Here is a 22,597-nt window from a genome sequence, read left to right as displayed (position 1 = left end):
ATAGCCCAGGCTAGTCTTAAATTCATGGTTCTTCTGCTTCTAAATAAGTGATTTTTGAATAAATGAATGTTTACTCCTAACTTGCTTACCACACTGCTTTGGAGAAGCCATGTAGTCTTACTAACTAGAAGTCTTACCCCCTCTAACAACATAGTATGGAACAGCCCTTAAAACCAATCCAAGAAATCAAAGCTTAACCTGTATAAGGTGTTCAGTACTTAACCTACATAAATAGCCCTTGTCTTTCTGCAATTAGCCATTTTAGATTCTTAGTTGAAGGAGAAGGAGAGAGGATACATAGGCTCTATGAAAGGAGCCTTTTCAATCTATGTAGAAGTTCCTCATGCCACACATTCGTTCCCCAAGGAACCAAATCGAGAGAGGAGAGGATATCTAGTTTTGTAAAGTTCCCACATATCCCAACCACATACACAGCTCTATTGAACAGAACCTCTGCTTTAGTGCATATCAGTTCTATCTCTTTATTTAAATAAAGGCTGATCTCCTGGGCTCTCAACTAAGGGATAAGGCACCACCGGGCTAATGAGACCATAAAGATACCGAGAATCCTAAGCATGGCTCTGGAAATAATTATCTTCCAAATTTATAGATTAGTTGTGCCCAAAGCAGGCTAGCATATCCTTATTTCATTGCTCCTTTTTCAGAACTCGATTTATGAGAATGGTGTTCAGTTTACATTCTGATTTTATTAAAGTGTAATCGTTGTCTTAGAGCAGTGCTGCCCTGCAGGTAATGATGAAAATCTTCTGTATCTAGTCTGCCTAATGTGCCCTAATCACACGTGACCCTTGAGTAAATGACATGTGTCTAGAGAAACTTAGGAACTGAAATGCAAACACACACCTGTGGCTAACGCCTACACCATTGGAAAGCACATATACACAGGAACACCCTTTTATATTTTTAACTAAAATCATATAGTCCATTATCTTTTTTTAAAATTACTTTCAAAAACAGCCAGGAAGAAATTATAACACACTTGTAGTTTCCATCAGGAGATGAATTCCAAAAGCAGAAGAGGACTCTGACCTGAGAGTAGATGAAAGCAGTTAGGCAGGGAAGGGAGACTCCCCCGGGGACCTCCCTGGCAAGTTCCTAGTCAGCTGTGAGACACAGAACAAAGAGAGACTGTCAAGGAGAAAGAAATGCCCCTCAGAGAAAAGTCTAAATGTGTTTTTAGCCACCTGTCACCCCAGAGAGAGGACAGGGTGGCAGTGTTAAATTGGTGATATTGTAAAACAGGCACGCTAACTAACCTCTGAGCCTGGTGAGATGTTTCAGGTACATTTTAAGTGACAGAACTTCATTTCCAAAACCCAGAGGGTGGTTCATGCCACCTATATGATAGACTCAGTACTCAGATCTTACAAGATAGTATTTTCATTAAAAACGTGACTCCATAAATCAGACTTACACTGAATTTTTATTGTCAGTTAAAGGTTATGAGAATTACAAAGTAACCCAAGATTTGGAATGGGATGGTGGTTGCAGATACAAGCCAACATGATGGCTCGGCATAGAAAGGGACTTGCTACCAAACCTCACAACCTTACTTCCATCCCAAAGAGAGAAGCAACTCCTCAAGCTACGCTCCGATCCTGACACGTGTGACTCATGCACTCACAAACACACTCATACATAGATGATTGATTGATAGATAGATAGATAGATAGATAGATAGATAGATAGATAGATAAATTAGATAGATAGGTAGATAGGTAGGTAGATAGACAGACAGACAGAAAGATAGTAGGTAGATAGATAAATGGTAGATGTAATTTTCATCTTATTTACTTAAAAAGATTTAGTACAGTATATTTTGATCATGTTTTCCCCCTAAACTTTTTCTAGATTTACTTTATGTTTACAAGTCTTCTGCCTGCATGTACCATAGATACAGAGGTCAGAGGTCAGAAGAAGGTATCAATCCCCAGGAATTGGAGTTACATGTTTATAAGCCACCTTATAGGTGCTAAGAATCGAACCCAGGTCCTCTGGAAGAGCAGCAAGTGCTCTCAATCATTGTACTGTCCGCTCATAAATGTAAGTGTTTAGCATAAGCCTTTAAATATACAGGAAGTAGGCATCATTATTATAAAAAACGTGAGGTAAGCAAATCCATCCCATATAAGAGAAGCGTCCACCTAACGTGTGGAGGTGGAAGACAATGTAGACCAAGGGGGAAAGAATTTCACAGACAAGAGAAGGCTACAGAAATACATTCCGGAAAGGCCAGTGTTCTTGGATTTAATTTCAAGGATGTACTCTGAAGAGATCTTGGCTCAATAAGAATGTTTTTTGTTTGTTTGTTTGTTTGTTTTTTGGTTTGCCTTACCAATTACAAGAATAAAATGTAAGATTTTTTTCAATGAAAATTCTCAGTTGAAAGTCACGTAGAGAATAAAACTTCAGATTTCTAAAGTAAATGTTTTTCAAATTCAAGTTGAGAAAACTTGTCAGAGGACTGTAAAGGAGTCTGCATTTTGTTTGAGTTTCAAGTGCCGTGATCTCAGCGGAGGGAACAGCACATATTTTACTTTCTCTTGTTGGAGGAATTGTTTTCTAACTCTACTCCTAGCCTCCTTACAGAGATGAAGCCTCTGTAATCTCAGAGGGCGAGCTGTGTGCATCACTCATCCCATACAAGTCCAACAGTCTTAGTGCAAATATCTCAAACCCTCCCAAAATCTGGCACGTCTGAGCATCAACTTGTGAAAAGTGGAAAATTTCTGACTTGACCTCATGAGATGAATCACAATCCAAACAGGCAGCTAAAACTGGTGTGCCAAATTACCTGGTTATGTGTACGTGAAAAAGAAATGGATTTTGTATTTAGAATTAGATTCCATATCCCAAGAGATCTCATTATGTACATGGAAATATTCCAAAATACAAAAACACTAGTCCCAGGTGGGGCTGGAGAGATGGCTCAGAGGTTAAGAGCACTGACTGCTCTTCCAGAGGTCCTGAGTTCAAATCCCAGAAACCACATGGTGGTTCACAACCATCTGTAATGAGATCTGGTGCCCCCTTGTGGTGTATCTGAAGACAGCTACAGTATAGTCATTAGATAGATAGATAGATAGATAGATAGATAGATAGATAGATAGATAGATAGATAGATAGATAGATAGATGTATATATTTCCTTAATTTTAATAAAAGAACTAGTCCAAAGCACTTATGATCTGAATAGCCAACCCAGTCACCAGTGTGCATCATTTGTTTAAATGCTCTTCTACTGAAAAACAGCAAACATCGTGACAGGGAATCGTAGATCCTAAATTAAGAAGTCTACCACTATCTCTTCCTCCAGAAGGGTGTGTCTGGGCAGGACTTCTGTTTCCCACTCTATAAAGTGAAATGAGCAGGTGGATACTTGATAACCAAGGTCTTGTCACACTGGAGGTAGTTCTCTTTGATTCCAACACTGAATTATAGCACCACCCAGTATTTCTTCCCTGAGGGACCATTCAACTGAAAATATGTTTCACGGGGACTTTATTTCATGTCTGTTCCTTTCACGGCTCCCTTCTACCCATGAACACTGAACACTGGGATGCAAGGCATTTGAAAGAAGAAAAATCAGTCAACAGCCATCTTTCTACCTATTATCTACTTCAACTTGAGAAGTGGAAAATTAAACCATAGAACCCAAACTCCCAGAGCATACAAATGCAAACAAATAAAAAAATAAAAACGTTCAGAGAGAGGTTTAGTTGTTTTTTCTAAAGTGTCAAGCACAGGGGGACGGCTGCTTACTCAAGCTAGTGTTAAATCAATGGAAACATAACAACTGCCTCTTGGATACCATAACAGATTCCAGTTAATAAATAGAATTTCAGCCTGTTAGTTTGTCCATAACAGTAAGGGTAATTATCATGTTTAGTGAATCATTTAAATAGCACAAAGGGCTACCTCTCAGATAATAACAAGAAAAACTGCATTTAGTGGGAACAAACCAAAACCCACCATCTCTCATCGTCCTTCCTAGAGAAAGATACAAAGCTGTGTGCCACTGCCTGTGTCTTAACTGGCATGTAGAAGCCTTCCAGTTCAGAAATGTCCATGTTTGACCTTATCCAATTATAGAAATGAATGATATCTTTGTCAGAGAGAATTCTTAGAAGTCCATAGTCTGAGGAATCAACTTTCAAGGCACAGAGGGGGATAGAAGAAGTTTATTCTGAAACTTGACCAGGTTTTCTTGTTATTGTCTGACAGGTAGGCCTTTTTACTATTCAAAGGATTCACTAAACATAATAATTAACCTTACCGTTATAGATCAATCAACAGGCTGAAATCCTATTTATTAAATGGCATCATTTATACTACCCAAGACATTTGAAAGACAAGTTCTTAGGCTTTAGACCATAACTAAAGCAGAACCTTCCTCAGTGTCCCTCAGTGTTCATTCAGCAGAAGCTAGAATCTACTCAACTTGCTTTCCTATCTCAGGAGCACGTGGAAAATGTTGCATCCTTCCTTGTGAATGAGACCAGCAATGACAGTGACTAAAGTCTTTTTTCCTCTTTAAAGTAATAGTGGGGATCAAATCCAGAATCTTCGATGTGCTTTCTAAGCCCTGATCTACATCCCCAGTCCTCCCTGAGGTCTAATATGCATTGCATATTATTCATGCATGCTGATGCACCTGATACAGCTGTTCCTAAGCTGCTCAGGGTCTCCTTTCCCACGCAGATCTTCCTGTGCACAGACTGTTCATGGTTATCCCTTCTCTGCCACTTCTGTGAATCTCACTGACTACTAGCTCAATGTACGTTCCAGATGCCTCTTCCTATTGGTGCTGGCAACGACCAACTTGATGTACTATTATAATTCAAAAAGTAGGAAATAGAGTGTCTCATTACACTTGCCTGATGAGATCCTCGTGTTCCTTCTCTTTGCTACCATTAGATCACAGGGAAAAAGTCTCGCTGTTCCTGACAGCAGAGAAAGCAGGAATGGAGATAAGAAAGGGCAGGTAGGGCGTCATCTATCATCCAACAGGGAGCAGAGGGATTGCTCCCTGATCTGCACTTGCGGCATTTATCCTACCTCTTTCCTCATCTCCTCAGGATCCTTCCTTCTGCACCATAAATGCATCTTTCTTACAGTGTACCTTTACAGAGGGCTAACAATGATTGTTTACTGTTCCCTCTCGATACCAACCAGCTCTCTTGGATTAATCTGCACAGACATATACATAGACATATATACACAGACACACACAGACATAGACACACACAGAGAAATACACAGAGACACACAGACACATACATAGACACACACAGACACACCGAAACTCACTTATACACATATACAAAGAGACACGCACATAGACACACAGAGACATACATATAGACACACACACACACACACACACACACACACACACACACACACACACACCTTAAAAGGTACTGAGTCATCATGAGACTGAAGGGATTCCTCAGAGGTTAAGAGCAACTGCTGCTCTTGCAAAGGATCTAAGCTCAGTTTCTAAATCCACGGCAGATCCTAACTGTCCTTTGCTCCAGTTCTGGGGCATCAGATGCCCTCTTCTGGCCCCACCAGCATGAAGCATGCATATGATGCCTATATATACATGCAGGCAAAACATGTGTATACATAAAATAAATAAATCTTTAAAAACAATAAAGTCAGTCATTGCAATGAGGCCATAGGACACAAACTAGCTGTCATGGCTACCCAGGCATCGGCCTCTCCTCTGCTGGTGGAGCCTGTTCTATCATTTCCTCCGTAGAAGCCTAGCCTATGCCTGCTGCTGTATTTTCTTTTCCTATTGTAATAATCTCAGGTGGGAATGCCCTGATGAAGGCAGCTTAAGGGAAGTCTTTATTTCAGGTTATTCCAGGTTACAATCCATCATAGAGGGAAGTCACATCAGCAGGAGCGTGAGAGAGCTATGACCATCAGAAACTGGCAGTAATCAACGCTCGCGTGCTTCTGCTCAGTTCCCTTCGTCATTCATTCAGTCCAGCATCCCAGGAAGAAAGCAGTGCCACCCACTGCTGTGTCTTCCCACCTCAGTCAATGTAATCAAGACAGTCCCCTGAGAGGCCCATCTCCCATGTGATTCTTGGTTCTGTCAAGTTCAGTTGATACCTGGGTAGACTCTTGGGCTTGCCTTGGCGATGGACTGCAACCCAGAACAAAACTCAAAAGTGATTACCATTGAATTCTACTAAAATATACCCTGTGCTCAATAATGATGCCCAGAGATGTCTTCACAGCATCAAGGGCTACAGACCTCCAGGACACCACCCCCCTGGGAGATGTGGCTTCTTAATCATCAACCACACAAGCATACCTATCTCCACCTCTTCTGCCTTCTACATCTGACGTGGACACAGGATGTCAGTGCAGGATGAAAACACCATGGTACAATGAAGGCTTTCTTCTAACGATTCCCTTTGAAATCGCCTATTTCCTGTCCCAACTGTAATTTGGGTTAATTGCTTAATAATTCTGTTTAAATGTCACTATTTCTGCAAACATCAATCCATCAGACCTGCTTTTTCAGGTCTGAAAAATCCCTTTGCTTCTTCGAGTAGTCTCTGTCTCTTCTTCCCATTGTTGCTGCCTGAATGACATTCTAATGGCACAAATAGAATCTTTTCAAAGGGGTGTTGGGCAGATCAAGGTGTCTGTGTTCTGCAGTCTGAGTGATGTAGTCCATGTCCTTGAAACAGTACCTGTGATTGGAAAGATCTAAGATTGTGTCTTTTAAAAGCTAGCGTCTGTGCCGTATACATGGAGCTGTGATCAGCGCCACCCTCCCACAGCAAGAGACATGCTGCACTTGACATAGTGAGAGACTGCATGAGAAATCAAAGCAGACTTGGAAGCCCATGGTTGCCTAGCAGTTCCTTGACTGTAGAATTTAACTCCAGGTTATAGTAAATATTAAAACAAAGATATATTAAAACCCTGTTCAAAGCAGCGGTCTTCTGAGGGCACCACAATATAGCCACAGATACTGTACAGTGGGAGAAGGTGCCTTGCTTAAAACTGAGAAAGACAGCCATGTCTGTTCCAGGGATCAAGCTTGCTTCCTACAACACTGCTTGTGCCTCACCTGTTCTGACAAAAGGGAGTTAGTTATCTAAGCCTCTAAACATATCCTTACATGTTCCCCATTACTAACATGTCCTAACATGTTCCCCATTACTAGCATATCCTAACATGTTCCCCATTACTAGCATGTCCTAACATGCTCCCCATTACTAAACATATCCTTACATGTTCTCCATTACTAACATGTCCTAGTATGTTCTCCATTACTAAATATATCCTTACATGTTCTCCATTACTAAAATGTTCCCCATTACTAACATGTCCTAACATGTTCTCCATTACTAGCATGTCCTAACATGTTCTCCATTACTAACATGTCCTAGCATGTTCTCCATTACTAGCATGCCCTAACATGTTCCCCCATTACTAACATGTCCTAGCATGCTCTCCATTACTAGCATGCCCTAACATGTTCTGCAATTACTAAATATGTTCTTAATGTTCCCCATTACTAATATGCCCTAACATGTTCTTCATTACTAAACATGTCCTAACATGTTCCCCATTGCTAACATGTTCTAGCATATTCTCCATTACTAATATGCCCTAATATATTCTCCATTACTAACATGTTCTCCATTATTAACATGTTTTAGTATATTCTCCATTACTAACATGTCCTAACATGTTCTCCATTACTAACATGTTCTCCATTATTAATATGCCCTAAAATGTTCTCTATTACTAACATGTCCTAGCATGTTCTCCATTACTAACATGTTCTCTATTATTAACATGTCCTAGCATGTTCTCCATTACTAACATGTCCTAGCATGTTCTCCATTACTCTTCCCTTCCATAGTCCACCAGCTGAAATTTTACAGTTTCTTTTTTTTTTTAAAGATTTATTTATTTATTATATATAAGTACACTGTAGCTGTCTTCAGATACACCAGAAGAGGGCATCAGATCTCTTTACAGATGGTTGTGAGCCACCATGTGGTTGCTGGGAATTGAACTCATGACCTCTGGAAGAGCAGTCGGGTGCTCTTAACCGCTGAGCCATCTCTCCAGCCCCTACAGTTTCTTTACATTTCATGTGCAGGATGGTTCTCATGTCCAACTTTAAAAGATCAAGTCTCTTCACCCAAATGCTCATATATCAAAAATGAGCCAGCACAGAAATTCCATGCCTTCTTGTCACATTGAAAAGGTTAGAGGGCAGGCTTAGATCTCTAAAACTTCCTCAGACCACTGCTATGTAGAATAGCAATAAAAAAGAATAAAGAAGAGAATCAAGAGTTACATAGGAAACTAGGGGGTTGAGAGTTCATGAACCCAGCATCATTGAAGAGGGAGGAACAGCATACCCCAGGAATATTGGAACAACTCTTCACTTTGAGATCCAAACTCTTGCTGTGTGTGTGTGTGTGTGTGTGTGTGTGTGTGTGTGTGTGTGTGTGTGTCCTAGCTTCTAAGGCATGTACGTGGGTGACTGCACCACTGGGAGGAGTAAGTGGCACTCCCTCAGAAAGTGAAGAGCTAACTGCACACCAGTGCTGTCCAGCTAGCACTTGTTCTGGGAGTTGTGGGAGTCTATTTCTGTTTACCCCCAGATAGATGGGAAATGGCAAATCAAATGACTCCACTAAGTTCAGCCTGGTGGCCCAGTTTGTTTGACTTCAGTTACCTGCAAAGCATGTCAACGTTAGCAATAGCTACAAACCCCACCAATCTCCTCGAGCTCCCCCAAACAGTGTATCCTAGAAAGAAGACTCTCTAGCCCTTCCAGGGCCTGGGGACTCCTCCGTTCCTCCCATGAGGGAGTGTTAGTGGGCACAGTCTTTTATGAGGGTAATCCCAGCTGCTCTGACTTCAATACAGCAACGCCATGCTCTGAGGACAAAGTTACACATCATGACCACAGAGCGTGGTCAGCAGGGGCACATTCCATCAAGGTCATCCAGGGCCACTTTTGCTTGAAAGTTGCCTTTAGACTAAGATGTCGCCTACCTCTCAGAGTCCCGTTTTTTTTTCTTTGGACCACAAAGCCCTGCCAGATGAGGTAAGTGCTGGATAGATGGCTCTGGGAGAGAGCGGAGACAGAAGGCTGCCCTCCTGTAAGATGGGTCAGCCAGAGGTACTCACTGCCACACAGTTCTTTACGCTGCAACTTTCTCCTCTGAGAGGCAGAAGACTCAAGCAATGGAAAATACTCAGAATGTGGTCTCATCTGTCCAGAGCACAGAGTCAAGGATACAGAGAGTTTGAGTTGCCGGGTGTGAGCCAAGCTTTTGGATTAATTGTTCTTTGTGTAAACAATTGATTTTTATTTATCATTCTTCAAATCCCACTCTGAATTGCTTTGGGGATGATCTAAAATTTGAAATGAGGCCCTCGAAAGCCCTCCAATAACACACAGCTGTTTCTCACCCCACATGCCTTTCTTACTTTGTCCTCTCCTGAGTTAATTTTCTTACGGAACAACTAAAATTTGCTGAGTCTTGGGCTTTCGATGCATTTTTATTCCTCTAGTCTCAACCATGTTGCTTAGGGAAATCAAAGATACCACTAACAATGACGTCGTTGTTTGAATACCTGGAGAATATTGGGTATTGACTAGGACTGTCCTGAGTGTTTTACGTGTGCCACTCAATAGTATCCTCACCACATGCTCATGAGGTAAGTGCTACTGTGAGAGCCATTTGCAGATAAGAAAAGGAAAGCACAGAATGATGATAGTCGTCCATCCAGGGTCAAACAGCTAGCAAGTTGCAGGGCCAAGGAAAGAGCCCAGCCAGCCTGGTTCTCAGGACTGAGCCTGAGCTGGTCACAAAGCTCTCCCCCGTAATGTCCCTGTACAGTGTGAATGGATTCTGCCTTTAGTCTGAGAAGAGAGTGCTGAGCTGTTGACTTACTTTACCTTTAACTATTCTGTTTTTCCCTCCCACACTCTCAGATGATGGAAATGCTTAAAGCAAACTAAGGTAGTGTGAGACCTCACCATGTAAGTGTGAGCATGGCTGCTTGTGGGTATAGCTTTGTTTTGTGTGCTTCGGGGCCGTCTACTCCCGCATGTCTGCTCGGCTGTTCTCCAGTTCCCGCTTTCAGCGCTTGGCACTTGGGCCGCATGAATTGTCTCTTTAAGCAATAGATTCTATGTCTTCGTTCCTGATTTTATACCTGCGATTTACCTACACACAAAGTCCGGCACAGGGTAAAGAACCAGAGAACACACGACTGTCTGCCTGGTATCTTCTCAGCGAGCTGGGAGTCCTGGAGAATGCAATGAGTTCTTATTCCCAGGCAATAAGCCTCGGATGTCAGCTTTCGGAATGCTGAGCACTTGCTGATGTCTGGCTGCAATGGTCCACTCCAAGGTGGAAAATACAAAGGCTGTTCTACACAGCCCATGACCTTCACCCAGTACCAGACAGCTTCAGTGTTCTCTGGGGCTGGGGCTCTTAAATGGATGACAGCCCTGTCATTCTCCATAGGACTTGATCATACCAGGAGTATGGACAGGGATGAGAATATTTTCATTTATGTTCTTTCTCTCTTTATATACATGTATGGTGGACAAGCATACACCCTTAGAGAATAAAACCTTATGAAAAAGAAAGAGCAGTGGGCTTTAAGCTAGATATGAGTAGGTTCATTGTACACACACGCACACACACACATACACACACACACATGCACACACTCTCATACGCACACACATATACACACATACACACTCACACATACACACACGCACACTCACACACACATATACACATATGCACACACATGCACACACACATATACACACATACACACACATACAGGCACACACACATACACACACGCACACTCACACACACATATACACATATGCACACACATGCACACACACACACACACACACACATATACTATTCCTTTTGGTGTTCCTTGATTCTATACAAATCGTATTTTCACTCTGAAGCTATTTAATATAGGACAAATTGAATTTCCAGAATAAGAAAATTGCTGGGAGGAGATTTCGTGCCTGACAGGGAATATCTGGGACACTTAATATACAGTTTGGGAGCTGGAGACGCAGTCTTTGATAAAATGATTGCCTGGCATGAATGAGCCCAAGCTCAATTTCCAGGACCCCCAAATAAAATAACGTATAATCCTGTCTCATTGTCTGTTCCCCACCACGCACCTGCGTGCCCACATTCGAGCACACACCTGACTACAATCTGGAGCTTGAAACTTCCTCATGTTCTCAGATTTGCTGAAGTGTTAGTGTGTGTTGAAGTTATTGAGTTGTATCTTCTGTTCTGAATAATAAAAATTTTAGGGCTGGGGAGATGGCTCAGTGGTTAAGAGCACTGACTGCTCTTCCAGAGGTCCTGAGTTCAGTTCTCAGCAACCACATGGTGGCTCACAACCATCTGTAGTGAGATCTGATGCCCTCTTCTGGTGTGTCTGAAGACAGCTGCAGTGTACTTATATATAATAAATAAATCTTTTTAAGACAAATTTTTTAAATCGAAGCTGCTCTCACGACAGCTGCCCAAACACTGCCCAAACAGTGTTTGGGACTCAAAATATGCAGCATTGAGACCCCCAGCCTACCATTTAGACATGCAGAGAACCAAAAGTTATTAGGGATAGATCGTCTGTTCTAGACCCCTTAACTTATAGACGATAACTGAGAGAAAATAGCTTGGAGTGGAAAGAGATTAAAATCCCATCCCCATCTTTCCCCAAAGCATCCTATCAAGAGCAATGTCTGAGCTCCCTTCTCTTTGGACAGACTTCATACCCAGAGTTCCAGCGCAACTTTGTAAAACTAAGAGTAAGTGAGTCTGCATCCCCAGAAAGACTCCAGCTTTGCTGCTGGAGTCATGAGTAAGCCGTGGCCTTCTAGACCATGGATTCCTCATTAGTAAACTCTGAGCAGCGGACTGCAAGAGGCGCATGGGCCAAGTTCGCACATAACTTGCTTACTTACCATGAAGTTGCTCATCAGCCCTCTTTAGAGTCAGCCTCTGCCTGCGTTGTGCACAGGAAGTTATGGGGAAAGTCAGTTCTGCTGTGCAAGTGGGAATAGCCTCAGGGCAGGGGAAAACGAGCTGTGCCCCATGTTCAGTCACTAACTGAAGAAAAACAAAGCCCAAGAAGGGAAGGGTAAAAGTAAAAGCGTAAGTGCAGAGCCTGCTTTACCTGGTCCTGCAAACTCACACTGCATGCTTCGGTCTAAGCATCCGATTTCTGAAATATGAAAACATTTCGGGAAATGCGCAGATAAGCTGGTGTCCATTTCCCAGGGCACCTCTCATTAACTGAGCTCTGGAACCCCATAGGTGAGGGTCACAGCCTTATGTATGTGAGTACACTGTGCTCTCTTCAGACACAGAAGAAGAGGGCATCGGATCCCATTACAGATGGTTGTGAGCCACCATGTGGTTGCTGGGATTTGAACTCAGGACCTCTGGAAGAGCAGTCAGTGCTCTTAACCGCTGAGCCATCTCTGCAGCCCCTCTAATGTGTTATTAAGGAGACCAGAAGCCCTGCAAAAGAAAATAATCTAAAAGCCAAAAGGGCAGCCATAGAAACACACACGTATTGTCCACCTCCTTTCTGTGCTACATGCCTTCACATGGACACAGTTATGAAAATACAGACCTTGACTAAAGACGCAAGGTCCTACTCACAGTCTCTCTTGTTCTGTAGCAAACATATGGCACCTTTTAGCGAACTTCTATAGAGGACAAAGAATCATTACTGAATTTTAACAATCTGATCCATTTGAGTCTTTTATTTAATTTATTTATTTTTATATTATCTGCATTTGGCGTTTTGACTACCTGTCTGTGTGAGGGTGTCAGATCCCCTGGAACTGAAGTTACAGACTGAAGTAAGCTGCCACGTGGGTGCTGGGAATTGGAAAAGTAGTCAGTGCTCTTAACCACTGAGCCATCTCTGCAGCCCCCACTTTGAGTTTTAAATGTAATTTTTCCCAAAATAGTCTGCAGGAATGACCCTTCCGTGGAACTCACAGTGACTCAAAGCTGACTGGGAGGAGCAGACCAGACACAGACTGTCACAGAGTTAACATGGTGTATACATCTTAGGTGCAGAAGCCACTGGGGAAAATACAGCCAAACAAAAACCTGTGACCCAGGAGAGCATTGCCGGGATGAATTTCAGCTCCACGGTTTTTGTCAAGTAGAGGCAGGGAAGCTGCTTGATGCCACCTCACTGAAGACTGGCAGATATACCCTGTTATGCGGACATGACAGCGACTAGAAATTGTAGAATCATCTACCAGTCTCCTCTTAGCCACAATCAATGTCCTAGCACTTAGACCTCCACGTACGACAGCTGTAACCCTGTCTAAAAAAGAAAACTGGCCCCTTCAGGAAGTCTTGCATGGCCAGTCGTCCCATTGAGGGTGCTGAGCAGACAAGTGGACAGCAGCCCCTTGCCCAGTACTTGTTTAACCAGAGCGCTCCCTGAACAAATCAGTCAAGCCAGATATGAGTTAGGAAAAAAATGATTTCTCCCCCACCACACACCCATCCCTCCCCCCTCCGGACTCCACCCACCCACCTACCCAGCCACCCCCAAGACTTGTTCCAAATCCATCCCAAGCAGAAGAGGGCTAAGAAAATCGCTGTCCTATTGAGCCCTCAAGTGGAGAAATTGGGAACTGCAGGTGAAGAAGGTGTGGCGGGGATAGGACTGGAGGGGATAGGAATAGAGGGGAAAGGAAAGGGAGGGAGGCTCAACTGAAAATTCCTCCTAGGTGGAAGAAAGGGGGCGCTGTGGCTAAGACCCCTGAAATGTCAGCCAGATGACTGCTTGCTGACTTTTCACCAAGGTTATATGCAGCCTCGTTTCGGAAATAGATTTCTCCAAAGTTAGCCATGCCACAGGGAAATCTGCATTTACAGTTACTCCAGAATAACTCCAGAACCTACTGGAGGGCTCTAGATTCGTCCAGTTCTTTGCTTCTTTTTCCTAGAGGAGGCCTAAAAACAAACTGAGCCTTCAAGAGGCAGCCCACAGAACCTGAGTATCGACCTACCTGTCTACTGATCCTAAAGAGTCCTGTGGGTGCCGGGTGCCTGGGCGTCAATAAGGTGCCCATTCTTGCCCTTCCACACGGACAGGCCCTGATCCTGGGGACTTCCCGGGAAGTATAAGTAGGCTGTCCCTGACAGACTGAAGACTTAATTGTTTTAATTGTTCTCCAAATGTAGCCTCCAGACAAGCAACACTCTCATCCAGAAGCTTGTCTGAAATGTAAATTATTGAGCTTCAGACCTAGGAATTAAACACACTTAGCAGTAGGCCCCAAATGCTGTCCTAGTGACAGCGTGAGGCCTCCTAGATTTTGAGAACCATTGCCAACACTGATTTGCAAATGTGAGAAGATTGCAACTCTGTTGATTTTAAAAGCGGCTTCTGGCCCCACCCCCACAAACATGTAGCAGGTCAGCAGCAGCCGAGGGAAAACTGTAACTAAATTTCTGATGAGATTCTGGTAAAGGAAACCCCCAAGCTTCCATTTAAACAAAGTTTACGCTGGAGAAAAGAAGCCTTCTCCTCGGTATCTAGCCTTCTCTCGAGGTTGGAAAAGAACATTATTCTAACTTCTTACTAGGCTTGGAAGAATCTGTTAAGTATCCAGGTTCTCCCTTTGAAAATTTAATCCTTGCAACTCCTGTAAGGGAACTCATAGTGACATGTGTCTCTAAGGCCAAAATTTAACAACAACAACAACAATAATAATAAAATTTTTAAAAGATGTGCACTCCTGGGAGAGCAGCGAGACAGGCCCCTGGAGATTTCTGGGCTCCCAGATCGCCGGCTCCCAGAGTCTGAATCTCCTGAGAGATCCTGAGAACCTCAACAGGCTGGAAGTCTGGGCTCATGTGTAGCAGAGCTGTAGCAGAATCTTTTAATCTGGCAGGAACCTGGAGTGACACTGACTCAGCATTGATGTAGCCTTTTATCAGTGATTGTTATGAGATTTTACAGGGTTAATCCTTTGGAAGGATTCTTGGAGCCTGTGCACTGCTTAGTCTGGAAACGGACTTGGCAAACCGGGAAGTCTTGCTTACCAGGAAGAATTGCTTAGGTGAAGAGTCTGTCGAGACAATTCCTAGATCAGATAAGAAGTTTTACTATGTGGAAACTGCCTTACTAAAGGTGCCTTTTGTATCACAATAAAAGAAGCTATCAATGTTCAGTCCTTCAGAGGCTGATCCTGGCTGCTGAGAAGGCTAAATTCATCCTGCCATGGCTGTCTTCCGTCAATGGTCCTGCATAACCCAGAACACAGGCACCCATGCGTGGCTGTCTTTCTTCTTATTCTCCCGCATCTACAGGCACTTTCCAGTAGGGCCCAAAAGTAGAGTTTATTGTAATGCCACTAGGAAAAAAATGGTTTTTAGACTTTGAAGTTATGGGCTGGGCTGGAGCTTAGAGGGTTTGTCTAGTATTCATGAAGCCCTGGGTTCAATCCCTAGCACATGGTAATCCCAGTGTAGAAGTGCACACCTTTAATCCCAGAGTTGGGGAAGAGAGGCAGAAGGGTCAGAAGCTCAGGGTCATCCTCAGCTACATAGCAAGTTGGAGGCCAAACCTGGGCTATATGATCAATGCTTTTTTTAAAAAGTGAATTGAGGGTTATAAATACACTTGGCCTTGGCAGCTATGGCATTCGTGACACTGGGGTAAATAAGTTCCTATTTGTGATGATCCTGTGAATGCCTCCGGGACTCCAGTGAAGACTCCCCAGTGTTCTGTTCCCTACGTCTCCAGCATCTAACCCTGCCCCCACCCCACCCCGCTCTGTTCAAGGTACCCATTCCTACTCAAAGTGCTGGTTCGTCAGGAAAGGCTTAGACCGTGTGTGGTCACAATTTGAGACATCCAGTGGGAGCAGAGCAAGGCTTACTGCTGACACTGGCAGTCACTGGGCTCCTGAGGGACTCCCACTGCGTTCAGCCACAGCGCTGCAGAAATGCTGTGCATCTGGACAGCGGCCTTAGCAGAGACCAGCCCCCGCGTCTCTACCCCAGCTTGGACAGCAATGAAGCTAGCCCCTCCCACCACCTCGGGTCCTGGTCTTTCGTCCCTTCTCTCCTCGGTTCCACTTCCTTCCCTCTCTTTGTTCTCCCTGCTTCCCTTATCTGTCTCCCACGCTTCTTTCATCCTTCTTTTTCTTGCTTCTGTGACTTTCTCTAGCTTTTTGCCTTCTGTTGGGATCTCTGTAGTCCTGGGAAATGAGCACTAACGAACACCCAGCTGGAAACCTCCCAGTACCCCCACCTCTACCTCAACCCTCACACATCCCCCCACCCTCACCCCCACCCCCGTCCTGCGTTCTGAGACCATTGCTTCTAGCCAGCACTTTTTTTTTTGGTGGGGGAGGCGGGTATTTTGTGTGTCTACATTTCAAATGTTATCCCTCGTCCCTGTTTCCCCTCTGCAACCCCCCTATACCATCCCCCCTCCCCTGCCTCTATGAGGATGCTCCACCCACCTCACAGCCCTAGCATCCCCCTACTATGGTGCATCAAGCCTCCACAGGACCAAGGGCCTCCCCTCCCATTGATGCCAGATAAGACAATCCTCTGCTACATCTGCCGCTGGAGCCATGGGGTCCCTCCAGGTGTAATCTTTGGTTGGTGTTTTGATCTCTGGGAGCTCTGGGGGTTGGGAGGGGCCGGCTAGTTGATATTGTTGCTCTTCCTATAGGGTTGCAATCCCCTTCAGCTCCTTCAGCCTCCTAACTCTTCCCTTGGGGTCCCCGTGCTCAATGGGATGGTTGGCTGCAAGCATCCATATCTGTATTGGTCAGGCTCTGGCAGAGCCTCTCAGGCAACAGCCATACCAGGCTCCTGTCAGCAAGCAGTTCTTGGCATCAGCAATAGTGTCTGAGTTTGGTGTCTGCAGATGGGATGGATCCCTAGGTGGGGCAGTCCCTAGATGGCCTTTCCTTCAGTCTCTGTTCCACTCAGTCCCTGTACTTTATTTAGACAGGAACAATTCTTGGTAAAAGTTTTGAGATGAGTGAGTGGCCCCATCCCTCAACCAGGAGCTGTGCCTATCCACTGGATATGGTCTCTGCAAGTTCTATCTCTCCTTTGTTGGGTATTTTGACTAATATCATCCCCGTTGGGTCCAGGGAACTGCTTGCTTCCCTGGCATCTGGGACTTTCTAGTGGCTACCCCCAGTTCCCCATCCCCCACTGTTACATGTACCTTTCAATTTCCTGACCCACTCTCCTCCCACACCAGATGCTGCCTGTTTTTCCTCCCCCTCCTCTCTCCCTCCCAGGTCCTTCCTTCCCACTACCCCCCTTAATTATTTTATTCCCACTTCTAAGAAGAACTGAAGCGTCCACACTTCGGTCACTCTTTTTCTTGGGCTTCATATGGTCTATAAGTTGTATTGTGGGTATTCCAAGCTTTGGGGCTAATATCCACTTATCAGTGAGTACATACCATGTACTTTTGTGACTGGGTTACATCACTTAGAATATTTCTTCCACTAGCCTGTGAATGTCATGAAGTCATTGTTTTAATAGCTAACTAGTACCTCACTGTGTAAATGTACCACATTTTCTGTATCTATTCCTCTGTTGAGGGACTTCTGGGTTCTTTCCAGATTCTGACTAATAAATAAGGCTGCTATGAACATAGTGGGGCATGTGATCTTATTATATGTTGGAGCATCTTTTGGGAATATGCCCAGGAGTGGTAGAGCTGGGTCCTCAGGTAGAACCATTTCCAATTTTGTGAGGAACCGCCAGATCAGACTGGTTGTACCAGTCTGCAATCTCACCAGCAATGGAGGAGTGTTCCTCTTTCTCCACATCCTCACCAGCATCTGCTGTCACCTGAGTTTTTGATCTTAGCCATTCTGACTGGTGTGAGGTGGAATCCCAGGGTTGTTTTGATTTGCACTTCCCTGATGACTAAGGATGATGAACATTTCTTTAGGTGCCTCTCAGCAATTCAAGATTTCTCAGTTGAGAATTATTTGTTTAGCTCTGTACGCCATGTTTGAATGGGCTTATTTGGCTCTCTGGAGTCGAATTTCTAGAGTTCTGGATATTGGATATTGGCCCTCTATCAGATGTAGGGTTGGTAAAGATCTTTTCCCAATTTGTAGGATGCTGTTTTTGTTCTATTGACGGTGTCCTTTGCCTTGCAGAAACTTTCAATTTTATGAGGTTCCGTTTGTCAATAGTTGATCTGTTCAGGAAACTTTTCCCCTGTGCCAATGTGTTTGAGGCACTTTCCCACTTTCTCTGCTATTAGATTCAGTGTTTTATATGGAGGTCCTTGGTCCACTTGGACTAGAGCTTTGGACAACATGATAAGAATGGATCAGTTTGCATTTTCTTTATGGTGACTACTTTATGACCGCCAGTTGAACCGGCACGATTTGTTGAATATGCTGTCTTTTATCCACTAGATGGTTTTGGCTTCTTTGTAAAGATCAGATGTGCACAGGTGTGTGGGTTTATTTCTGGGTCTTCGATTCTGTTCCGCTGATCTACCCATCTGTCTCTGTAGCAACGCCATGCAGTTTTTATCACGATTGCTCTGTAATACACCTTGAGGTTAGGGATGGTGATTGCCCCGGAAGTTCTCTAGATGTTGAGAATAGTTTCCCTTATCGTGGATTTTTTTGTTGTTGTTGTTCCAAATTGATTTGATAATTGCTCTTTCTATCTCTATGATAATTGAGTTGGAGTTTTTGTGGGGATTGCTTTGAATCTGTAGATTGCTTCAGCAAGACGAACAGTTTTACTATATCAATCCTGCCAATCCCTGGCAGGTCTTTCCATCTTCCGAGATCTTCTTCAGTTTCTTTCTTCAGAGACTTGAGGTTCTTGTCAGACAGATCTTTCACTTGCTTGGTTACAGTGACACCAAGGTATTTTATATTATTTGCGGCTACTGTGAAGGGTGGTGTTTCCCTAATTACTTTCTTAGGCTATTTATTCTTTGAGTAAAGGAAGGCTACTGATTTGTTTAATTTTATATCCAGCCCCTTTGCTGAAGTTGTTTATCAGCTGTTGGAGTTCCCTGGTGAAAATTTTGGGGCCACTTAAGTATACTAACATACCATCTACAAATAGTGGTATTTTGACTTCTTCTTTTCCAATTTGTATCTCTTTTTGTTGTCTAATGGCTCTGGCTAGGACTTCAAGTACTACATTGAATAGGTAGGGAGAGAGTGGGCAGCCTGGTCTAGTTCCTGATTTTAGTGAAATTGCTTCGTTTTTCTCCATTTAGTTTGATGTTGGATACTGGTTTGCTGTACATTGCTTTTACTATGTTTAGATATGGGCCTTGAATTCCTGATCTTTCCAGGACTTCTACCATGAAGGGGTGTTGAATTCTGTCAAATGCTTTCTCAGCATCTAATGAGATGATCATATGTTTTTTTTCTTGAGTTTGTTTATATAGTAGATTACATTGATGGATTTTCATATAGTGAACCGTCCCTGCATACCTGGGATGAAGCCTACTTGATCATGATGGATGATCATTTTGATGTGATCTTGGATTCAGTTTTCAAGAATCTTATTGAGTATTTTGACATCGATATTCATAAGGGAAATTGGTCTGAAGTCCTCTTCTTTTTGTTGGGTCTTTGTGTGGTTTAAGTATAAGTGTAATTGTGGCTTCATAAACTGAACTGCATAGTGTTCCTTCTGTTTCTACTTTGTGGAATAGTTTGGAGAGAATTGGTATTAGGTCTTCTATGATGGTCAGATAGAATACAGCACTAAACCCATCTGGTCCTGGGCATTTTTTTTTTGGTTAGGAGATTTTAATGACTTTTTCTATTTCTTTGGGAGATCTGGGACTGTTTAGATGGTTTATCTGATCCTGATTTAATTTTGGTACCTGGTGTCAGTCTAGAAAATTGTCCATTTCCTCCAGATTTTCCAGTTTTGTTGAGTATAGGCTTTTGTAGTAAGATCTGATGACTTTTTTAATTTCCTCAGTTTCTGTTGTTATGTCTACCTTTTCATTTCTGATTTTGTTAATTTGGATACTGTCCCTGTGCCCTCTGGTTAGTCTGGCTAAGGGTTTATCTATCTTGTTGATTTTCTCAAAGAACCAGCTCCCAGTTTTGTTGATTCTCTGTGTAGTTCTTTTTGTATCTACTTGGTTGATTTCGGCCCTGAGTTTGATTATTTCCTGCTGTCTACTCCTCTTGGGTATATTTGCTTCTTTTTGTTCTAGAGCTTTCAGATGTGCTGTCAAGCTGCTCGTGTATGCTCTCTCCAGTTTCATTTTGAAAACACTCAGAGCTATGAGTTTTCCTCTTAGCACTGCTTTAGTTGTGTCCCATCAGTTTGGGTATGCTGCGCCTTCATTTCCATTAAACTCTAAAAAGTCTTTAATTTATTTCATTATTTCTTCCTTGACCAGGTTATCATTAAGTAGAGTGTTCTTCAGCTTCCATGTGTATGTGGGTTTTCTGTTGTTTTTGTTGTTACTGAAGACCAGCCTTAGTCCATGTTGATCTGAAAGGATGCATGAGATTAGTTCTAAATTCTTTTATCTGATGAGGCCTGTCTTGTGACTGATTATATGGTCAGTTTTGGAGAAGGTACCATGAGGTGCTGAGAAAAAAGATACATTTCTTTTGTTTTAGGATGAAATGTTCTATAGATATCTGTTAAATCCATTTGGTTCATAAATTCTGTTAGATTCACTGTTACTTTATTTAATTTCTGTTTCCATGATCTGCCCATTGATGAAAGCGGGATGTTGAAATCACCCACTATTATTAAGTGAAATGCAATGTGTACTCTGAGCTTTAGTAAACATTCTTTTATGAATGTGGGTGCCCTTGCATTTGAACCACAGATGTTCAGAAGTGAGAGGTCATCTTGGTAGATTTTCCTTTGATGAGTAAGAAGTGTCCTTCCTTATCCCTTTTGATAACTTTTGGTTGAAAGTCGATTTTATTCTATATTAAAATGTCTACCCCAGCTTGTTTCTCGGGACCATTTACTTGGAAAGTTTTTTTTTTCTAGTCTTTACTCTAAGGTAGTGTCTGTTGTTGTTATTGAGTTGTGTTTCCTATATGTAGCAAAGTGCTGGGTCCTGTTTATAAATTCAGTCTGTTGGTCTATGTCTTTTTATTGGGGAGTTGAGTCCATTGATGTTAAGAGAGATTAAAGACCAATGACTGTTGCTTCCTCTCATTTTTGTTGTTAGAGATGGAATTATGTTTGTGTAGCTCTCTTCTTTTGGGTTTGTTTTGAGTAGATTAATTTCTTGCTTTTTCTTAGGTGTAGTTCCCCTCCTTGTGTTGGAGTTCTCCATATATTATCCTTTGTAGGACTGGATTGTAGAAAGATATTGTGTAAATCTGCTTTTGTCGTGGAATATCTTGGTTTCTCTATCTACGGTAATGGAGAGTTTTGCTGAATATAGTAGCCTGTGCTGGCATTTATGTTCTCTTAGAGTCTGCATGACATCTGCCCAAGATCTTCTGGCTTTTAGAGTTTCTGTGAAGAAGTCTGGTGTAATTCTGAGAGATCTGCCTTTATATGTTACTTCACTCTTTTCCCTTTCTGCTTTTAATATTCTATCTTTGTTCTGTGCATTTGGTGTTTTGACTACTGTGTGATGAGAGAAATTTCTTTTCTGCTCTCATCTATTTGGAATTCCTTAGGCTTCTTGTATGTTTATGGTCATCTCTTTGTTTTTTAGGTTAGGGCAGTTTTCTTCTATAATTTTGTTGAAAATACTTTTAGCCCTTTGAGTTGGAAATCTTCACTCTCTTCTATCTATATTATTCTTAGGTTTGATCTTCTCATTGTGTCCTGAATTTCCTGGATGTTTTCAGTTAGGAGCTTTTTGCTTTTTGCATTTTCTTCAACTGTTGTGTCAATGTTTTCTATGGTGTCTTCTATACCAAAGATTCTCTCTTCTATCTCTTGAATTCTGTTGGTGATGCTTGCTTCTCTGACTCCTGATCTCTTTCCTAGGTTTTCTATCTCCAGGGTTGTCTCCCTATGCTATTTCTTTATTGTTTCTATTTCCATTTTTAGATTCTGGATGGTTTTCTTCATTTCTTTCATGTGTTTATTTGTGTTTTCCTGTGTTTCTTTAAGGGATTTATGTGTTTCCTCTTTAAATGCTTCTACCTGTTTACCTGTGTTGTTCTGTATTTCTTTAAGGGAGTTCTTTATGTCCTTCTTAACATCCTCTATTATCATTATAAGATGGGGTTTTAGCACCCCTTGCTTTTCAGGTGTATTGGGGTATCCAGAGCTTGCTGTGTTGGTAGACCTGGGTTCTGATGTTGCCAAGTAACATTGGTCTCTGTTGCTTATGTTCTTGCACTTGCCTCTTGCCATCTGGTTATTCCTGGTGTTAGCTGTCGTTGCTGTCTCTGACTGGAGCCTGTCCCTCCTGTGAGCCTGTGAGCCTGGGATCCTGGTTATGTCAGAACTGCTGGACCTGCTGTCTCTGTGATCCTATGGTCCTGGATATTTCAG

The 22,597-nt window shown here is 42.8% G+C and overlaps 1 protein-coding gene across 3 annotated transcripts in view; it reads left to right on the top strand.

Moving 5' to 3' along the window:
* Positions 1-22,597, top strand: part of Lhfpl3 (LHFPL tetraspan subfamily member 3) — a 540,637-nt gene that overhangs the window by 471,571 nt on the left and 46,469 nt on the right. Inside the window, exon 3 of one of the 3 annotated variants that reach the window (XM_087655492.1) lies at positions 10,021-10,048. In XM_087655492.1, the coding sequence (XP_087511618.1) occupies positions 10,021-10,037 (17 nt within the window). In that variant the 3' untranslated portion in view covers positions 10,038-10,048. 3 annotated transcript variants of the gene reach the window in all.

The sequence above is a fragment of the Rattus norvegicus genome, chromosome 4 (genome assembly GCF_021556685.1).
Source record: "Rattus norvegicus strain SHRSP/BbbUtx chromosome 4, alternate assembly SHRSP_T2T, whole genome shotgun sequence".
In the NCBI taxonomy this organism is placed as follows: Eukaryota; Metazoa; Chordata; class Mammalia; order Rodentia; family Muridae; genus Rattus; species Rattus norvegicus.
Note: the sequence above shows the minus strand (reverse complement) of the source record. Positions and strands in the feature narration are given on the sequence as shown.